This window comes from Taeniopygia guttata, chromosome 21 (assembly GCF_048771995.1).
Source record: "Taeniopygia guttata chromosome 21, bTaeGut7.mat, whole genome shotgun sequence".
NCBI classification, from domain to species: Eukaryota; Metazoa; Chordata; class Aves; order Passeriformes; family Estrildidae; genus Taeniopygia; species Taeniopygia guttata.
In genome coordinates this window covers 3,496,351-3,516,311 of record NC_133046.1, presented here as the reverse complement: position 1 = coordinate 3,516,311, position 19,961 = coordinate 3,496,351, and the positions used below count along the sequence as shown (strand labels likewise).

Here is a 19,961-nt window from a genome sequence, read left to right as displayed (position 1 = left end):
TAGACAGAGGGGAGCTTTGATGTCATGAGTGGGTCAGAAGAGACCCCCCTGCCCTGTGTTTGCACACATGCACATTTATAGTGGGGTGCAGCCATGGCCAGACAGCAGATAAACACACACACATTGTGCACAGATCTCACACACAGCATGCACAGAGCTCTCACTGTGCAGAGCTCAGTGCACAGATCTCACACACACTCCAGACAGCTCACACACAGAGAGCAGAACTCACACAGTGCAGAGCTCAGTGCACAGATCTCACACACACACCAGACAGCTCACACACAGAGAGCAGAACTCACACAGTGCAGAGCTCTCACACTGAGCAGAGTTCAGAGAGCTCACACACACAGTGCAAAGCTCATACACATGCCCAGAGTGCACAGTTCACACACACAAAGTGCATAGAGCTCACACACACTGCACAAAGCTGAGGGTTTGCACATACATTTACAGTTTTTATATTTATGTGTGCACAGATAGAGGAAACTGCATATAAATGTATGTGGATATGGATACTTATATATAGATATAGGCAAAATGTTTGTTCTGCAGAGTACACAGACAGCTAAAAAGAGATGTATATAGCTATATTGTTCTCTCTATAGCTTTATGTATCATCTCTCTATCTATCATACATGTATCCATATATATAGCTATAGCTAGACATACAGCTATATATATGTAGCTATAGCTGTATCTAAATTACAAATATCTGTGTCCATGTGTATATTTGGTATATGTTTATAGATGTATAGACATGAGTATATAGTTAAAAAGCTGGGTATGGATATAGAGACATCTACACATATATCTGTATATACACATCTATCTGCACATACACACATTTAAGTACATATCAGTAATTTTCATGTGTGCATATATCCATACAAACATGGATGCTGCTATAGCAATATATTTACATAGATATGTGCACATGTATATATTACATATATGGATCAACAGAACCATGTATGTCTGTATATGCACAAACACACATGTCTATGTGTGCACATAGACATGTATTTTTCAGAGGTGTGTGTGCACATCTACATAGAGGTATCTATGTATGTAAATAGGTATTGATCTCTCAGAGACTGATGTCAGGGATAGAAGTGGGGTAGAACTATGTGACTCTGTGTGTGTTTGTAGACACACACACAGATGTGTACGTGGGTGTACGTGGGTGCGTGTGTGGAGGCTTTCGGTAGCTTTGTGCAGATACAACTGAAGGTGCCTGTGGGCTGTGTTCACCTCCACAGCTGCTGTCTGCAAATCCACGCGTCCCCACATGTCCCTGCATCTCCGCGTGTGTCCACGCACACAGACACTCGCACACTTACCCACACACACTCCCGCAGCGAACTCCCTCCGTGTCCCCATCCCACCCACCCCTTCCCCGGGAGCTCGCCGGGAACCGCAGCCCCACGGCGCCGGTGCCGTGGGAGAAGGGCAGAGGCGAGGGCTGGGGAACAGCTTCGTGTTGTCGGCCTCGTGGGCGTACAGCACCCGCGTGCGCCCCGCGCCCGCCGCCAACGCGGAGGCGGGAGCCACGCATGCAACGGGGCCCGCGGCGGCTCCGGCCGTCCCCGCGCCGCCGAGCCACGTCCGGGGCAGCGCGGGCGGGAGCGCTGGCTCTCGGCGCTCGCCATGCGAGCCACGCTCTCCACTTTGCTCCAACAAAGCGTAAAGCAAGCGAACGGGCGGCGAGGGCTGCGCGGCGGGCGGAGCGCTCGGGCGCGCTTAGGATCTGTAGTCCTTCTTGCTGTATGGTTTGTTGCCCAGGATGCTATCGATCTCGTGGACGATGGAAGACGACAGCTTTGGAAGGACCTGCGGGGGATGAGGGCAACGATGGGAGGTGGGATTGTGACCCTGGTGCGCACAGGAGGATGCTCACCGCCTCCACCCCACCGCGTTCGTGCCACAAGCCCCAGCTTGCGGGCAGGGTGACCCAGTTAGTGAGAGCCTGAGTCAGGCCCAACCCTGCCCCCTCCGCCCAGCAAAGCCTCATCTTTGCTTCTCGCCTTCATGACAAGCAAAACCTGTCATGGAGCCGGGTTTGCAACCCTCTTTTCCCGCACAGTGCAGCACTGCAATGAGTGCCGTGGACAAATGTTGCTCCTGCTGGGAGCACTGACCTGTATTGCTCCAATATTCTCCATCAGCTGGTCGGCATTGGAGGCCCCCAGTAAGACGGAGCTGACACCCTCATTGCGCAGGCACCAGGCTGAGATAGGAGGGAGAGCAGAGCTTGAGCATGGCCCAGATATTCCTGGTGTCACCCCCAGCTGTCCCCCACCCTCTTACCGATGGCGAGCTGGGGCAGGGTGCAGCCCAGGCGCTCAGCGATGGCCTGCAGCTCCTTCAGCTTTGCCTGCTGCCGCCGGCCCTCTTCACTCAGGATCTTGTCCTTCAGCCACTGGTATCCCTGCAGAGTGGGAAGGGGCGTTGTGGTGGGATCAGGGTGTACCAGCACTTGGCACAGGCAGGGCATCCCCAAACTCCCTAGGTTGTGGCACCTGAAGTTTCTGTTCCCCTAGGGACTTTGCAAGGCCCCTGGCCCTGATCCCTCAGCTCTGTCCATCCCCATGTGCCCTCCCAGCCCTGGTGCAGCTCACCTTCAGCGAGGCACGGGAGTAGGGGGGGATGCCCCCATCGTACTTCCCCGAGACGATGCCACAGGCCAGTGGGGACCAGGTCATGGCTCCAACGCCTGGGGACAGAGCAGAACAGGGGGATGACACCGCTGCTCCCAGCTCCCCCAGGGGCCTGGCCTCAGCAGCACTGGGCTTGGGGAGCAGTGTGCTTTGGGGAGCTGGGGAGGATTTCCCACTGCCATACCTATCTTGTGGAAGAGCTCAGGGAGCTGCACCTCCACCTTTTCCCGCTGGAACATGTGGTACTCGGCCTGCTCGCAGATGGGCGGAATCAGGTTGAACTGCCGGGCCACCGAGTACGCCTCCTGCAGAAGAGGCAGGACCCTCAGCGCCCTGCCGCTCCCCCCGAGCCCCCCGCTGAACCCCCCAGCCAAGTCCTGAGCGGCCACCCCGAAAAATAATTAAGGCTTAAGTGCATCTGCACACGCTTGGCTCCCAACAGCTGCTGTCTAATTAAATCAACGTCAGCAGCATCACTGGGGCTGCTCTGCTGCGGCCGCCCCGTCCCCTGGGCCCCTACCATGATCTCCATGGAGCTCCAGCGTGAGGTCCCCCAGTACATGGCCATCCCCTGGTTGATGACATGGGTCATGGCTCGCACTGTCTCTGCCGGGAGGGAAGGAGAGAGTGGCAGGTGGGGTTTAGCAGGGGCTGCACTGGCAGCAGGGGGCTCGCACCGCGCTGATGGCTGGCGAGCATCCCACTGCCCAGTGCTGCTGTGGGAGCTGGGTGCTGTCCAGGGGATGCTTTTAGAAGAGCAGGATGGGGAGAGAGGGAGCAGCCACTCGGGATGTGCCAGGGACCTCAGCCGACCTGACGTGCTCACACGGTGCCAGGCTCTCCCTGCATGGACAGCAGCCTGAGGCTTCTGCCAGTGCCCCCATGCCCTGTGGGGTTACCAGCACTGGCACTGCTGCAGGGGGAGGGACTGATGCATTGCCAGCACACAGAGAGCCACGGAGGGAAGCCTGAACCCTGTGTGAGCCACTCAGGGGTCTTGGGGGGAGCCAGCCCTGAGCCATGCGGGCTGGGCCAAGCCAAGGCGTGCTCCTGCAGCCAAAGGCGAGCAGCGGGGAGGGCAAGGGGCACGAGGCTCACCCGGCCGGCACCGGGGCACACACCCCAGCATGCTCATAGCTGCCCCGGTGGGGAGGGACCCTGCTGCAGACCCTGGCATGTGCCAAGGGCACCCCATGGCAGGACCCTGGTGGGTGGGAGCCTCTCTGCTTTTTGTCCTTTACACTGCAGTACAGTCTGAAGGGCGAGGGGGGTTTCTGTGTTGTGCTGCTGCTGCCTCTGCATCTCATGGCAGGGTTTGCTTGAGAAGGGGGAACAAGGATGGGGGATCACAGAGGAGTGGGGGCTCGGCCCCGGGAAACACCGCTGGGACAGGCAGCGGCTGGCGGGCAGAGTGCGGGCAGGGAGTACCTTCTACGATGAAAGTCCTGGACTTGGAGGAACTAAATGGGTCCCCTGGTGATAAAAGAGAGATTTAGAGAAAGTGGAGTCACCGCTGCTGGGACGGGGGCAGTGACCTGCCACCGCACCGCCAACCCTCCCCGCCGTGGCCCGAGAGGGTCCTGGCACTGGGCAGGAGGTGGCAGAAGTGTGACTGTGGCACGGGCCAACCGTGGTGGCAGAGGAGCGGATTCTGCTTGGGAGGGAAAATGCCCTTGAAACACAAGCCTGGCGCAAACCAACCACGACGGCGATGAAAGGCGGCGGGGAGGAGCGTGGCACCGCGGCGCGCACCCACCTTCCATCGGCGTGTTGGGGTCGGGCCGGTTGGCGAACACCACATCCACATACTCTAGCTGCAGCCGCTCCAGAGATGCCTTCAGACCTGCAGCATGGATGGGGCTGTCAGGAATGCTGAGCACTGCCAGCACTGAGGCACAGCCTGGCACCGGGGCCAGCAGCGCCTGAGTGCCCTCACCCCTACCCCTACCTTCTATGATGTGTTTTCGGGACAGGCCCCTCTCTGTCTCAGCCCTGGAAAAGGAAAGGTGGGTGAGAGCCTGGGTGAGAGCCTGACCCGTGCCAGCTGCTCTGCTGCAGGGCGGGTGTTACCTACTTTCCTCCCCAGAAGATTTTGGTGGTGATGACCAGGCTGGACCGTCTGCAGGGAGAGAGAATCACTGTCGGTGGCACTCATAAAGCCTCGTGCACCCTGCCTTGGATGGCACGCTCCTGCCCAAGGCTGCTCTACCAGCTTCCCCCAGCCCCTCGGGACTATGGCATGGTCTTGCCAAACAGGGATGATGTCCGGCTTACCTCCACCCTTTCTTCTTGATGATGTTCCCCAGCACCACCTCGGCCCTACAAGGGAAAGGGACATCAGCCATTGGCACCTGGCAGCTGCAGCCATGGGGAGTGGTGACAGCCAGCAGGGATGGCTCCAGACCCCGGGAGAATAAGAGGCAAATGCAGTGGCTGTGGGGACACCGATTGCCCCTTGGCACATGCCAATGCCCTGGGCCAGTGTGCCCTGGGTACAGCTGTGCTGGGAGGGTGCATGGCTGCACCTGCATGATACAGGCCACCACGGGAAACATGGGACTGCCAGAACCATCACTCCCCTCACGAGCAAGTGCTCAGAGCCCCATGCTGGAAGCTGCTTTGCAGCTGGCAAACCTGAGATATTCCCATTGCCACTGTGATTTGGTGGGAGTCAAGGTGTAGGGTGAGACCCCTGTGGTGCTGCCAAAGCAGGGTACCTACTTGCCAGCAGCGTAGACTTCTGCCGTGTCGAAGAGATTAATGCCGTTGTCATAAGCTAAAGTCATCAGCTGCTCTGCCATCTGCGAGGAGAGAGCGGGCTGGGTGAAGGGGGTGGCCAAGAGCCGGCGCACGGGCGCATGCACAGAGCGCTGCTGGGCTCTGGCGTGCCGCATGCACCCAGGCCACAGCCACGGCTGTGCTGGCCCCATCCCCTCCCCACTCACCAAGGAAAGGCTGGGGAGAGACAGGGTGAAGGGGTGCAGCCTTACCTCATCTGTGATCTGCCCTCCGAAAGTCACCCATGTTCCTGCAGGGGAGAGAGAGGTGTGTGCATGGTGAATGTGGTGAGCAACGAGCGCCGCCACTTCAAGCCCCCGGCCACCCACCCTGGTTCCCTCAGCACAGCCCTGGCACGTGGTGGCCACAGCTGGCCCTGCCGCGTGCACTGTGGTGCTCCCAGCACGGCCCAGTCGCTTCTTATCGTGTCAGAAAAAGAGAAAATAATTTGACAATTTCTGGGCCGTGACTCAAAACAGCCGCAGGGCTGAGGAAAACCCTTTCCTTCCCTTTGCAAACATTACCGGGGCAAGCGAGCGCTGCCCTGGCCGGGGAGTGCCGGCAGCTGCTGCGGAACTGAGGGGATGCCGAGGGGCTGTGGCAAACCCTGGCACTTACCCAGACCCAGGCAGGACACACGCAGCCCAGACTTCCCGAGGTTCCTGGAAGACAGAGACCATTAGGAAAGGTGCCAAAAAGCCCCAAAACGCCGTCTCATGCATCCTGCATGCAACCAAACACACTGGGCACAAGGATTGGGAAGTGTGGTGGTGGCCCCTGGTTCCCATCCCCACCTGGGATGGTTCCACAATGAGAGTCCCTTCTCAACTGATTAACGAGGCATCCCAGGCTGGGCATCCCGCAGCTCGGTAGTGGCACTGCCTGCAACTGCGCAGTGATGCTGTGCCCGGCAGGGCTATTGGGAGAGCAGTGACCTCGTTAAAGTAGCTCCCTGTGATGAGGCTGGGGTGTCCGGCTGCCCTGAGAGTGCTGCTGGCACTGGGAAATGAGACTGGAGAAAGAGGAGCTGACATGCTGGTGGCTGGGCCTGAAGCATCCCATACATGGCATGAGTTGTGCCTGTTCTCTGCATCACACAGGGCTTGCACCAGGCGAGGGTGCTCGGGAGCGGAGCAACACCCTGGAGAAATGGAGCACCCCAGAAAATCTGACCGGCACAAGGAACTGGAGAACAGCTTTCGGGAAGGGGGCCAGGCTGGCAGACGCCTTCGCTGTGGTGATGGAGAGCCAGTTACTTGTTAAAAATGACAAAGGCTCAAGAAATGAGCGTTAAAATAAATAAAGTGTAGGTGAGCCGCGGCAGCTCGCCCGCGCGGGTGTCGCATAGCAACCGGAGGCACCGCCACCGCCGGCACCGCCGACACGGGCACCGGCAGCCGGGCAGGGAGTGGCTGTGGCCCAGCCACGGGCAACCGTGGGCTGCTCTGAGTCAGGGCAGCATCGCTCTGCACTGCCATGTTGTTGCCCAGCATCTGGAGGCACCAGCGCTCGCCCTGTCCCGCGGTGTTTTTAGAGCATTTTGTGGTGGGGAGAGGTCATGGCTATGGGCCAGTGGTGGCTCAAGCCCCCATGATGGGGGTTGTCATGCAGAGAGGAGAGCATCTGCCTCATCCTGGACATTCCAAGAGCATTGCTGGGGTTCCCCTAGGCAAGTGACCATCGCTGCTCTTGGCTTCCCAACCCAAAAGTGTGTTGACAGGCTGCCCAACAGAGATACTGGCAGACCTTGGGAGGGCCAAGCATTCCCCTACACTGCTATGGCCTTCCTATCCCATCCACTTGCTTGGAGCATCCCCCTGTGCCACTGTCCCTCCAGCAGCCACCAGTGGGGACTCCCGAGCTGATCACCCATTGTCTGGGAGAGGGTGATGCTGGTATGCTCCTCCTCTGGATGAGGACATGACTGTGGGCAGGAGCACTGAGCCCTCAGGATGCCACCGTGCATTGTCCCAGTACCGCTGTTACCACCACAAGGGTTTGGTGTTTGAGAGCAGGACAGAACTGGACCAGCCCCCTCCTCAGTGCCCAGGTAAGGGGACTCGGCTGATTTGGACGACACTGGTGGATGACACCCAGGGTCACCCGAGGGCTCTGCTGGCCTTACACACTTTGTTGCCTAATGCTGGCACATCTGGGCTGCAGCGGAGGCACGTGGCCGCTGGCAGCTGGACCATGGCGTGCAGGCTTATTTGGGGGGGGCCCTACCCTGTCCTGCCGTCCGTGCTAGTCAGGGGAGAGCCCCAGCCCCACACCCAGGTGCACACTCAGCCTCAATGGGAGAAGCCCTCAGTGCTCTGCCCCAGGGCCAGGACATGGGGTGCGTGAGCCCTGTGGGTGCTCTTTGGGGGGTCCCCACATGCACTCACCACCCCGTTTCCAGAACCACCATGGGCAGCCAGAACCGCTTATGGCTCTGCTCTCACTTTGCAGGACACTGACTCTCCTGCACCCAAAGGATGCCATGGCAGCCCGGATTAACGCCACCGTGACTCCCAGACCCCCCGGCTCGGCAGCCAGCCCGGTTTGGCACACACTTAGGATGCTACTAATCCCACTCTGAATTTTAGGGTCCCTTCTCTCCCCCATGCTGAAGGTTTTACGCGCGGTTGGATCAAAGCTGCCCTGAGGGGAACAGGAGCAAAGAGCGAGGAAGCGCACGGAGACGCACGGTCAGCACTTTTAGCGCCGAGAAACCGCCAGAACCGGGCACGAAACAGAGAGAAGGGGAGAGCGGAGCCCCGTCCCCCCTCGCCGCCCCGATCGCAGTGAGGAGCAGGGAAAGCGCCCGTTTCCTACCGGTATTTCATCCCCGGCTGCTTGACGCTGGAGTCGCTGGAGGAGGGGGCGTTCTGCACCGAGAGCTGCCCCAGGCTGCGGGCCACCATGGCCACGGCGCGGAACTTGCCGCGGGTGCCGAGGCTGGGGCTGCCGGCATTCTGTCGGTTCAGCCGGTCCTCCGCGCTCCGGCTCTTGATGCTGTGCTCGGAGCACACAAAGGAGACCTGCATGCTGCTCCGGCGGGCAGCAGCTCCAGCTGCCTAAATTTAGCCGGCGCCCCGGGCGAGGCGGGGAGCTCCTCCCGCACGCCGCCAACGTGACGGCGGGGGGCTGCGGGGCGGCGGGCGAGGAGCGCTGCCGTCAGCCCTCCTGCCCTCAATATTTGATGAGCTCAGGAAGCGAGCGAGCGGCACACGGGCAGGTGGGGGCAGGAGAGGCAGAGCCGCTGCCGGTACCCTCCGGAGCGGCCGTGGCGGAGCATCCCCCCCGCGGGTACGGCTGCTGGCCCAGCCCCGCTTCGGGGCACAGCGAGGGATGGGGATGCGGAGGGCTAGAGGCAGATTGCCCTGCACGGGTCCGAAACTAAACCTTCTGGCAGCAAGGCGTGTGCATCGCCAGCCCCACGGCTGGGCGACAGCGCGGGTGGCGGCGATGCTGAAGGCTCTCCCGCGGCAGAGCCCGGCTCTTGGCTGAAGTTGTCGCCCCAGCTGCACATTCCCCCTGTTTTTCCCAGTGCAAGCCAAGTCGAGGGAGGCGAATTCCAGCCTAGGGCACAGGTCAGCACACTACAGCACCGTCCTGCAGGCTGCCCGCACCTGCCGTGCTCCTCAGGATGGAGCAAAATGCAGCGATGGGGCTTGCAGGAAATTATGCACATTTGCCCCAAACCTAATGAAAAATCTTGTAATCTCCTCTGCTTCCCTCTCTCGCAAAGCTCCTTAGCTGGTAATCCTGCCAGCACCAGCGCTGGCTCCAGTGCAGGGGGGACCTGGCAGCAGTTGTCAGCCCCCAGAGGATGAGAAACCCCACAAATTTTGGTGGCAGCAGGGACAGGACCAAAGAAGGAGCACCTTTGGGGTGACTCTGCCAGCTGCTCCCATCAATAAATAATGCCCCCATTAATATTAGATGGGCTCTTGCCACTGTGTAAATGTTACCGCGGTCATTGTGAGCAGAGGGGAACCTGACCCGCGGCGCGGCACAGTGCAGCACGGCAGGAGCCAGCACTGTCCCCCACTGCCAGCTCCCGGGGGCTTCGCTGCAGCGGGGGACAAGGGGCACCCCTATACTGTCACTGGAGAACAGCCATTGTCCTCAGCCCTGGTGCCCCCTGGGTTACTGGGGGGTGATTGGCCCTGCACCCCACTGCCCCACCTGCAATGCAAGGGGAGAGGTGCATTGGGCAGGGCAGCCCCATCACTCTAAGGGGCTGTGGCCACCTCTCCAGCTGCCTGGAGTGTCCTCCTGACAAGGACACTGGCTGAAATCCTGATACACCTTGCACCAGGATCCACATGCAAAATGAATGATGCACCCGCTCTGTGATGCACACCCATCAGCCAGGGGGAGATACACACTCGTCAGGTGGAGACGTACCCCTGTCAGATGGAGATTTACACCCGTCAGGTGGAGAAGAACCTCTGTCAGGTGAAGATGTACCTCTCCAGTCAGGCAGAGATCTACCTGCATCAGATGGAGATTTACACCCCTGAGGCAGAAACAGCTCTTTGGAGGCTGTTTGCTCCAGGTGCCTAATCTTTAAAGCTCAGAGGCTGTCTGCATCTGCAAATGCCCAAACAGCAAACAGGAATGTCAAGTGAGAAGCTCAAAGATCACCAAGTAGGAAAGTGCTAACGGCGCTGATCGACTGCCGCCTCTCCGGCGCTCGCTGTGCCAAGGGCATCGGCTCCTCGCAGCCTCGGCGCGGCACAGGGGAGCTGAGGTGAGCTTAGGTGAGAGCCGTTCTCCTGACGAGGTGTCAAACCAGCACCAAGCAAGCAGCGTCCCCTGTGTCATCCCCTCACCTCGGCCCTCGCCGCCCTCGCGGCGCTGCCTTACCTGTACTTCATGCCAGTGGTGCGGGCGGTGCTGTCGGCCAGGGAGAGCCCGTGCATCCGCAGGAACTCCTCCAGAGTCTTCGCCCGCGCCGCCGCCCGCACGTCCCGCAGCCGCCGCAGCTCCAGCCCGTCGGCCGCCCGGGGGGCTGGGGGCAGCCCCCACTCGGGGCTGGGCCGGCTGGCCACGCTGCGCAGGCTCTCACTGTAGGTCATGGAGAGCATCCTGCCACCTGAGCGTGGGCTCTGCCGGCCAGCCACGCCGCCAAACACTCCGCGGTGCTACGGAGAGAGCTGGGAAAGCACAACGTGGGCTCCCTCGCCACTCAGGGCACGGTCCTGCCTGCATTGCCATGCCGGAGTGGTGGCACCCACCCTTGCTGGGACATGTGGGGACCCTAGCAAAGCCAGTCTCTTCAGCGGAGCAAAGCCTTGGCGTGAGAGCTGAAGCACAACAGGAGGAGCAGCAGGACAGGGATGTGGCACAGTCCGTGTCGGAGGCTGCTGTAGTGCCTGCCACAGCTGCCCCAAGCCACGATGCAGCAGTGTGGCCTGTGCCCAGCTGTGCTGGCTCCCAGCTTGCACTGTCTGGGCTGCACTGGTGTGCATCTCTGCGAGGGACACAGTGGGTCCCAGGAGCTGGCTGAGGCACGGCGAGCAGTGGCACAAGTACCGCTGGTGAGAATCTGGCACTGCGTGCCAATGGGCAAAGAAAATTGGGAGGGGAAAGGGGTCCCCGTGGGGCTCCCTGGAAAGGGTGGACATTGGCAGAGGGTCTGCAAGCACTGGGTGCTCACGGTGCCTGCGTCACGCTGCCGCAATGCGTGCCACCAGCCAACACCTTCCCCACCACCGCGGCAGCGACCTCCCAGCCGGTGCGGCTGCCGAAAATAGGCTGCTGCAGGGTGGGCTCCTCACACACCCGAGTCCTGGCTGTCTCCGTGCCTGGGACCTCACTGGTGGTGGCACCCGCTCCATTTCTGTGCCTCTCTCTGCAACGTCTCTTCTTTCCAGTGTCTGCAGGGAGCAGGGACTGGGGCCAAAACTGGTGTTGGTGCCAGAGTGGCCACTGGGGATGCACTGTGACACATCTACACCAGCATCAGGCTCCAGCCAGGCTCCCACTGGTGGTTTTTTCTTTCCCTGGGAAACTCAAATTGACAGCTGCAGGAGCCAAAAGTGAAGGACTCTCTGCCACTGAGGTGTGACCTCCAGACAAAAGGAGAAGGAAGCCCAGAGGATATGGAGAAGCAGCTGGCCAGGTATGACCAAAACCCTGGGGGTCTCCTCTGACATCTGGTGCTGCCAGAGACCACTCCGTGCTCCTCCTGCTTTGTAGCAAGGCCTTGGGAAAGCCAGGAGACATGGAAAGAAAACCTTTCCCTCTGTTGTGGCAAAGTCAAACTGAATCCTGGTCATCAGCCTCTTCCTGCCACACCTCAAAGCTGGAGACTGGACCCGGCACTGCCAGCACCAGCCCTTCTCTGTGGCTCGTGGCATTAATTAGGGCAATGCCAGTGGCTCCTGCTGGGTATTGGCACCTGGTGGGATCTCCTTGTTCCCAGTGGGATCTCCTTGCCCTGGTAGGATCCCCTCACCTGACAGCAGCGAGGAGAAACCTGAACTGGCTGCACCGCTGCTCTGCTGCAGCCGAACGGCTGCAGCAAGCAGAGCTGGGGGTTTGATCTGGGCTGCTCTGAGGAACGGGGTGGGAATCCACCAGCTGCCCTGTCTTGACACTTCCCTGATTTTTGGCAGAACAGAACTGGAGAGAGCGCGGAGGTGGTGGGTGATAGCAGAAATCCCAGTGCTCCTGGGATGAGTGGCAGCAGGGCTGCAGGATCTGCCAAGGATGAGCTATGCCATGCCCAAGCAGGAGAAGCTGTTTTGCGAGGAAGGAGCAGGGATGGGGAACAGAGCACAAGCTCTGCGGGATAACAGCACTGTTAGCAGCATCAGGGGCACAACAAGTGGGTGACAGGCAGGGCATCTGCCCGGAGAGATACCTGGCCAGCCTGGCTCGCCAAGCTGGAAAACTGGCAGCCACCAGCCTGCTAAAACCAGGAAGACCCCAAACTCCAAAAGAAAACCACCCTAAACCATCAAACCCCAAGTCACCCTGCACGGAACATCTTCCCTGCTGCCCGTGGCGGCTGCCCCGTGCCGGTGCCCGTCCCCGCTCATCGCCCACCGTGCCCAGCCCCGCTCGCCGCCCCCGACTCACCGCGCCGGGGAAGCTGCTCAGCAGCAGCGCAGCTCTGGGCGGCCGGGCTGCCCCAGGGCAGATATAAGAGCCTCGGTGGCCGCGTTGTTTTGCATTAGGGGAGTGTCGGAGCTTGGCGTCCAAAGCACTTGGCGGCTGCGCCTGGCCCCCAGCGTCCGGCTTCTCGCCGCGCTCCATTAGCCCTATTAGGGGATTTTCTTCCTTGCGAAGGGGAGTTAAATTATTCATGGTGCCTCACTAAAAGCCCGGGGATGGGCTGCTGCTGCTTTACCGACGCTGGCACCGCCTGCCCCTCGCCCTGCGGTGACAGGTCCCCCGTCACCAGCTCACAGCGCGGTGGGGACACTGCGGCCATCAGGGAGCCCTGAGGCGGACACAGCTCTCCGTGGTCCCCGTGGCAGTGTAGTCAGAGCTGGGCGGTGGCAGCACTGAAAGGCAGCCTCCACCAGGAGGGAGCCCCGACACGGAACTGGGTGATGAACGCAGGTGGCTACTGCCTGAAGGCAGCCCACAGACAAGCTCCTGCCTGTTGCACCAGATGTGTCCAGTGGTTCCAGACCAGTTTGGCAGCCAGAACTTGCCCATAGCTGGGGCTCAGCAGTGCTGGTGGCAGCACTGGGACGGACACTGTCAGTGCCACTGAGCCATCCCACCTCACCTCCTCATTGCCAGCCCACCTTACCTCCTCCCGTCATGTGTGGGATGAAGTAGGGGGGTCACAGCTCCGTCGAGAGGCAGACCCTAATCCCCCACCCCACGGCAGCCAGGCCAGAGCCAGTCCCACTCCACTGGGCTGCTGTGGCCCTGGAGCAGCTGCTGGCAGAGTGTGTGGGGAAGTGCTGTCCTCACTTCAGACCGTAAAAGGGTGATGGGGGCGATTGTTGCCTCCTGAACCACTTAAAAAACCACTCCTAATAGCAGGAGCCACGGAGCAGCTGGCTGGTTTCCCAGAGCTGCACTTGGGAAAAGCGAAGGGCTTCTCCAGGCACAGCATTGGCATGGGACTCTCCCCACAAACTGAGCTGAGCCCCACACCCCACACTGGCTGTCCCCCACAGCCATGTGGCCACACTCTGCTGCTTGGACAGCCTGTGAGAACGGTCCCCCCCCGGCCAGCCACACCCCAGGGTCCCCACACTGAATTCCAAACCCACGAGCAGGTGATGAGGCGATGCCACGCGTGATGCCCACCCCACACAGAGGGACCCTGGTGCACTGGGCAGGGCAGTGCCGTGCTGGCATTATCTGGGCATGGGCAGGAGCCATGGCCGCTTGCAGGGGGGATTTTGGGGAGGGGGAAGGGCCTGGTTACCTGTAGAACTGGAGCTGGCGCTTGGGGCTCCCGTATCTCGCGCTTCCGACAGCAAAGGGGAGAGAGAAGAAAGATGCCACAAACCCCGTTAGAAAGGATCAGCGGGAGTGAGTGGCAGAGTCAGCAGCTGTGGGAAGGATCAGCGGCACCCATCCATGTCACAGCACAGTGGACACTGCAGCAGGCACTGGCACAACCCTGAAAGTGCCCCCTATGCCTGTAAAAGGCACCAGTGACCCAAAACGCTGCTGCTGCTGCTGCTGTGTGGGGGTTTTGTGCTGGAAGCCTTTGCACAAAGCGTGCTGGGGCAGTTTAGGAGTATCAGGGCAGTTTCAGGGAGTGTAGTGGTTCTGGGTTGCCACAAGCTTGGGTTTGAAGCCCCACAGAGTCCCCCCAGCACTGCCCTGCATCCTTACCTGTAAATCATCCCTGGGGAGCCCGTCTGCCGCAGCGAGAGTCGCGCTGGGGAGTCAGTGGTGGATTCGGGATACATGGAGCCAGCCTGGGCTCCCCGGAGCCACTCGCCGCCTCACCCCTGCCACAGGGGAAGAGGAAAAGAGGAAGAAATGAGTGTTTTGGGGCACGCGCATGACGGCACTTCCTGCTGCAGGAGATTTTGAGCCAGATGGGCACGTGGCATTGGCAGCAGTGTGGGCACGATAGCTCTGCTGCCCCAGACCCTGGGGCTCACACCCTGACCCACTGATCCCAAAACCATCTCGCCCCAGCCCTGTTCCTCTGACTTCCCAGCCTAGCTGCTCTCTCCAAACTTCTGGTGGTCTTGAGACCTCAGGAAATGGTGAGAAAACATGGGCCTGAAAAACAAAGCATTCTGAAAACCCTGAAGCTGTCCCTGAGGGTCCCTCTGAAAGGGACAAAGTGATGGAAGGAAAACAGTCTCGCTTTTCCTGCAGCCCACATGTGACTGACTGTGTGCACAGGGGTGAGGGAGCTCCAAGGGAAAGTAGGGCTCATCCCCAGGCACCCCTGACCCTCCTTGTCCCTGTCCTCATGGCAGGGGCATCCAGCATGAGTCCCCGGGAGCTGTGCTCCTGCAACACTGTCAGCAGTTTCCAGTATCACAGAAAACAATGACACTTCCCTACAGAACTGGGGCTGAGATTTAAATTTATCCCTTCTTTCTTTAGGCCAGTGAGATGCCATCTTTACACTGCAGATCACAAGCTGCTCTGTTTCCCAGATAGGGACTGAGAGATCTCTGGGCTCCTGGCTGCCCTGGGCTCAGTGGGAGCATGGCCTTACACAGTGTGCTCATGTCCTGGCATGCATCCCGCCTGCATCCTGGCACAGCATGCCTGCATCCTGCATCCCTCCCGCATTCTGGCACAGCGTGCCTGCATCCTGCATCCCGGCACGGTGTGCCTGCATATCGCGTCCTGCCTGCATCCCGGCAAGGCAGGCTTGCATCCTGCGTCCACATCCTGCATCCCTCTTAGCGTTCCGGCATCCTGCATCCCTCCCGCATCCTGCATCCCTCCGGCATCCCGGCCCGGCGTGCCTGCATCCCGGCGCAGCCCCTGCAGCCCACGCAGCCCAATGGCAGCAGCTGCGGCAGCCGAGCCCATCCCCGCGGAGCCGCCCACCGCAGCTCCCGGCCGGGCTGCAGCCCCCGGCACAGATCCCCACCGCCCTCCTCCTGAGCGCTGCAGGAGTGGGTCTCCTTTGGCCACAGCCGCGCTGGAGCCGGAGCCCAAGGAGCCTCAGGAAAGCCGGGTTTTATTTTCGAGAAGTCAGGAGGGAGCCGCTCTCTCCTGAACCTGCAGCACTGAGCTGAGCACGGAACCTACAACCTACCCGGCCCTACAACCAGGACCCGGCTGGGCTTCCCAAGCCCTTGTGACCCCCGGGCTTCTCCTGCAGCCACCGGCCGGGCACTGTGCTGCCCGCTCATGCCAGCCCAATGCCACTTCCTCAGCGGTGGCAAAACAAAGCTGAGGGAAGCTGGGGAACACCTGCGGGGGGACAGCTGGGCCCCCGTGTCCCAGCACAGCCATGCAGCTCCTTGCTTGCACTGCCACAATCCCGGACTGCTGCGTGGGACTCCTGGTCGATTCTGGATCCCAGGGGGCTGTGGTGCCAGGAGCGCAGAGCTCCGCAGTTCTCAGCAGAACCTATGCCCCTTCCCTGCTGCCTCTCAGCAATGCTGTGGGGACCAAGTGCAGTGGCTGGCAAGTTTCTGGCAGTGCTAGAGGGACTTTGCTGGCAAGCATAGCTGGACCATGGGCACACAGGTCAGGGCTCTGCACCCTGAGGAGCCAAAGTGTCGCAGCATTTGAGGCCAATTCATCCCTCTGAGCTCTCTAAGCCAAAGGCACCACCAAAAGTCCAATACCCTCTGTGTCAGCAGCTTGGTGCTTCCCTGAGACTGCTCCTGCACCTCCAACTTCGTCATGGCACAACTCAGCTGTGAGTCTGCAACTGCAGGAGTTTCAGCAGTGGCCTGAGAGGGAAGAAAAGTGTTTTCTTCTGCAGAATGCACCCAGGAGTCAGGTGAAGGACACCCTCATGATTTGTGCTTCCACCAAGGTTCATTCCTATCCCTGGCAGCACAATGGGGTACAGGAGTGTGGATGCTGCGACATGGATAGTTTATGATTGGGAAGCCCCTGGGAGCTGGGCCAACACGGGGTGGGGGGGGCTACATACTGCAGCCTGCCAGACATGCTGCCATCAGAGTAGGAGCGGGTGAAACTGGACATGGAATTAATGCAAATGTAGGGACGAAACTGCTGCTTCTGGTGAGCCTGATCCTCCAAGGGTTGGGCCCTGGGACAGGGAACACTGATAGATCCTTGCCCTGGGCACCCAAGTCAGGTGAGGGATGCAGGCAATGTCGCATCTCCCCATGCCAGGTTACCTGTCCCCATATTTCTCCCCCTTTTTCACTGTGTTTGCAGCACAGCGAAATGCCCCCCATCCACACCACGGGGAAGGTGACTTTAGCTCAATGACTCACGCTGCCCTCCCCTGTCGCCTCGGCACCTCCTGTCACCTCCTGCCGTCACCTCTGTGCTCATGCTGGTCCCGTGTCCCCCCCCTCCCCCGGCTGCACCGGCGCCGCAGGGATCCGCAGAGCAGCAGCCCTGCCCCTTCCTTTGGCCCGGGAGCCTCTGTTTGCGGCGCAGCATCTCCCAGCCCACCGGGGGCCTCCGACCGCCCGGGTGGGCTCCCGCGCCTTCCCCAGCCCATCACCGCCACACCGGGCGCTGGGGACTCAGCTGCGACACGTGAGGTCGCCCGTGACCGCCGAAGCTCCGGTACCGGCGCTGCTCAGCTGCCCGAGTCAATGACACAGCCCCAAAGCACACGTCGGCCGGGCTCATACCGGCTTTGCCGTCACGTACATCGAGCTAAAATAACGGGGTGGGTCCATCGGGCTGCCCGCGGGTCCCTGGTGTGTGACACTGCCGGTTCCCCGGTGTGTGACACTGCCGGTTCCCCGGTGTGTGACACTGCCGGCTCCCCGGTGTGTGACACTGCCGGCTCCCCGGTGTGTGACACTGCCGGGTCCCCGCTGTGTGACACTGCCGGTTCCCCGCTGTGTGACACTGCCGGCTCCCCGGCGTGTGACACTGCCGGTTCCCCGCGGCCCCGCCGGTACCCAGCACCGCACCTACCTGTCTCCGGTGCTCGGACGCGGGGCGATGCGCGGTCGGGAGGCACAAGGCAACGAGTCAAACCCGGCTCGGTGCCGGCGCAGAGCAGCTGCTACAGCCGGCGGCAAACGGCAGCGGATGACGGTTCCTACCCCATTCCCGCTCCGTCCCCGGGAAAAGGCGTCTGGCAGAGGGGAAAGCCGAGCCCTCCGCGCCCCGGGATGCGACAGCACCTAAGGATGCTGCAGAGCCGTCCCCGCCGCTCTCACATCCTGACTCGGCAAGTTTGGCTCCGCCGGTGGCCGCAGCCGGCTCCCGAGCCCGCCGGTGCCTTAACCGTGTCGGCGCCGCAGCCCGGCACCGGCAGCGCGTGGGCGAACGAGCGGCTGCCACCAGCCGCCCCTGCGCAGCTCAGGCGGGGGAAGGCTCGTCCGGGGCCACGGGGAGCCTGGGCAGGAGCTGCATCATCACTGCCTCAAATCGCGCCGGGTGTGCTCCTCTTAAAATAATCAAATACGGCGTCGGCAGGGATGCTGCAGGGTTGCCTCCAGCAGCAGGGTCACCCGGCTGCTGCGTTCTGCCACTGGCCACCCATCCTCCTTGTGCTCATCACGCCTTCTCAGTGCCTTTGGCTTTTTGGCTATCTTGGGCAAAAAAACCAGCCTGGAGCGTGCCACCTCAGTAAGTGGAGCAGGCTGGTCCCTGTGGCAGTGCGACTCAGTGATCCCGCAGTGATAACAACACCAATGCAGCTGGATCTAACAGGAAACCTAGAGGCCAAGCCAGCAAAAAGGGGTCAGGGTTTGGGACAGGCTGCTCACGCAGTGGTGCTCTGGCAGCTATAAATTAGGAAAACCTGGTTCCTCTCCCTCAGCCGAGCCCTGTTCAGCTTCACGGCAGCATCTTGGTACTTCCTCTGCCATTTCAGCACGGTCCTGGCAGCGATGGGGCCAATAAGCACACTGCCTGCTCCAAACCATGCTGACACTGCCAGGGACCACTTAGCACTGCCAGGGTGGGTGATCCCAGCAGGCTGCCCGCTTTCCATGCCACAAGCACTTCCAGGCACAGCCAGAACAGGCAGGGAAGGTCATAAACCCCGTCCCGTTTGGGAATGCTCCCAGCACCAGCCCATCAGTGGCTTTGCTACCCCCACAGATGGTGGGAGCCATGTGCCAAGTTGTGTCTGCTCTTGCTCCGTGATGCATCTGACCCACACACCCGCAGGCCATGAGCAGGAGGTGACAGCTGGCCCTGCCACCACCTTCCACATCAAAACAATAATAGTAATAAGGAATAAAACCAGCAGCTCTCTTGAATCTGCCGTTGGCAGCTCCATGTAGAGGAATTTTCTGCTCACCAGCTGGAAAATCACTGCATATATGCAACAGGCCTGTATAGGGGATGTGACAGAGACTGGATACATCTCGCCCAGCCTGCTCTGGCACTCACCCACTGCTGCGCTGTGGCTCCCAGCAATGCTTGGGGAAGAAACCCGTGGTTTTGGGAAGCAGGCTGGGTGCCCTGCCCACACCTGCCAGCAGCACAGACCACGTCTCACCTGGACGAGAGCCTGCGGTGCCCGTGTGAGCAGTCCCGTGCCAGCCATAGGCTGAACAGGCAGGGGGCTTATGAGGGTCCCATCATAAGGAAAACAGCCCCCAGAAAAATGCAGGCTGGTGAGATAGAGGCTCACAAGCTTCGGGTCTGGCAGAAGAAATGGTGAAGCAGCACCTGGGCTGCAAGGGGACTGGGGACCAGCTGCAGGGTTCAGGGCTCCTTCCATCTGCAGCCCTCCGGTCACCGCAGCAAAGTGAGACAAGAAACGGACTAAGAAACGGTAGGAAACGGAAGGAAGCTGAAGGAACCGCGACGTTTGACACACTGTGCGCAATAGGCTCCAAGAAAATCTAATATTCCCACCCCCTGTCACTAGGGATTCGCCGGCGGCTCACACCGTGTCACCGGGGCTCCTGCCCTGCCGCTCCCGGTGTACGGTGACAGGCCGCAGGCCACCGGAGCATCACGAACAGCGTCCAGCTCGCCTCGCTGCGGGAACGACGGGACAGCCAACCCCTCCCGGTCCCGCACAGCCCAGGGTCCCACAGGGCCGACAGCAGGCGGCGGGGCGAGGGCCCCTCTCTGCGCACCAGGGAGCGTCGGGAGGGGCATGCCGCGGCGTGGCCCTGCCCGTGGCCCTGCCCGGTTCCACCGGCCCCGCCATCCATCGCCCCGCCCCGGCCCGGCCCGGCCCGGCCCGGCCCCGCGCCCCCCGCGCCCCCTCACCTGCCCCGCGTCCGCCGCTCCCGCCGCTCCGCCGCCCGCCCTCGTGGGGGGCGGCCCCGCCCCGCCGCGCCTGGCCCCGCCCCTCCCGCCGCCCATTGGCCGCGCCGCCCGCCTCTCGCGCCGCATGCAAATGACGAGGGCGCTGCGCCCTTCCCATTGGCTGCAGGGCCGGCCGGGCCCAGCGCGAGGACCCGCCCCGCGCGGTGCGGCACCATCGCCCTAGTAACCCGA

At 61.1% G+C, this 19,961-nt stretch overlaps 1 protein-coding gene and 1 non-coding gene across 9 annotated transcripts; both read right to left on the bottom strand.

Moving 5' to 3' along the window:
• Positions 1-1,466: 1,466 nt before the first annotated feature.
• KCNAB2 (potassium voltage-gated channel subfamily A regulatory beta subunit 2) lies at positions 1,467-19,848 on the bottom strand. Of its 8 annotated transcripts, none has more exons than XM_030289552.4 (17): positions 19,731-19,848; positions 14,244-14,362; positions 13,828-13,869; positions 6,057-6,100; positions 5,651-5,688; positions 5,382-5,461; positions 4,935-4,979; positions 4,735-4,779; positions 4,609-4,652; positions 4,417-4,503; positions 4,089-4,133; positions 3,181-3,266; positions 2,845-2,965; positions 2,622-2,716; positions 2,311-2,431; positions 2,142-2,230; positions 1,467-1,833 (listed from the first exon to the last, which is right to left on the bottom strand). In XM_030289552.4, exons 2-17 carry the CDS (start codon positions 14,318-14,320, stop codon positions 1,744-1,746), a joined length of 1,149 nt encoding a protein of 382 aa, XP_030145412.1. In that variant the 5' UTR covers positions 14,321-14,362; positions 19,731-19,848; the 3' UTR covers positions 1,467-1,743. The 8 variants fall into 8 exon arrangements, with proteins under 8 accessions (XP_030145412.1, XP_030145411.1, XP_072773558.1 ...); XM_030289551.4 differs by lacking the exon at positions 19,731-19,848 and adding an exon at positions 17,466-17,875; XM_072917457.1 differs by lacking the exon at positions 13,828-13,869.
• Positions 11,314-11,414, bottom strand: MIR2958 (microRNA mir-2958). The gene has a single exon (NR_048958.1). It is a non-coding gene; the product is annotated as a microRNA mir-2958 (primary transcript).
• Positions 19,849-19,961: the final 113 nt, after the last annotated feature.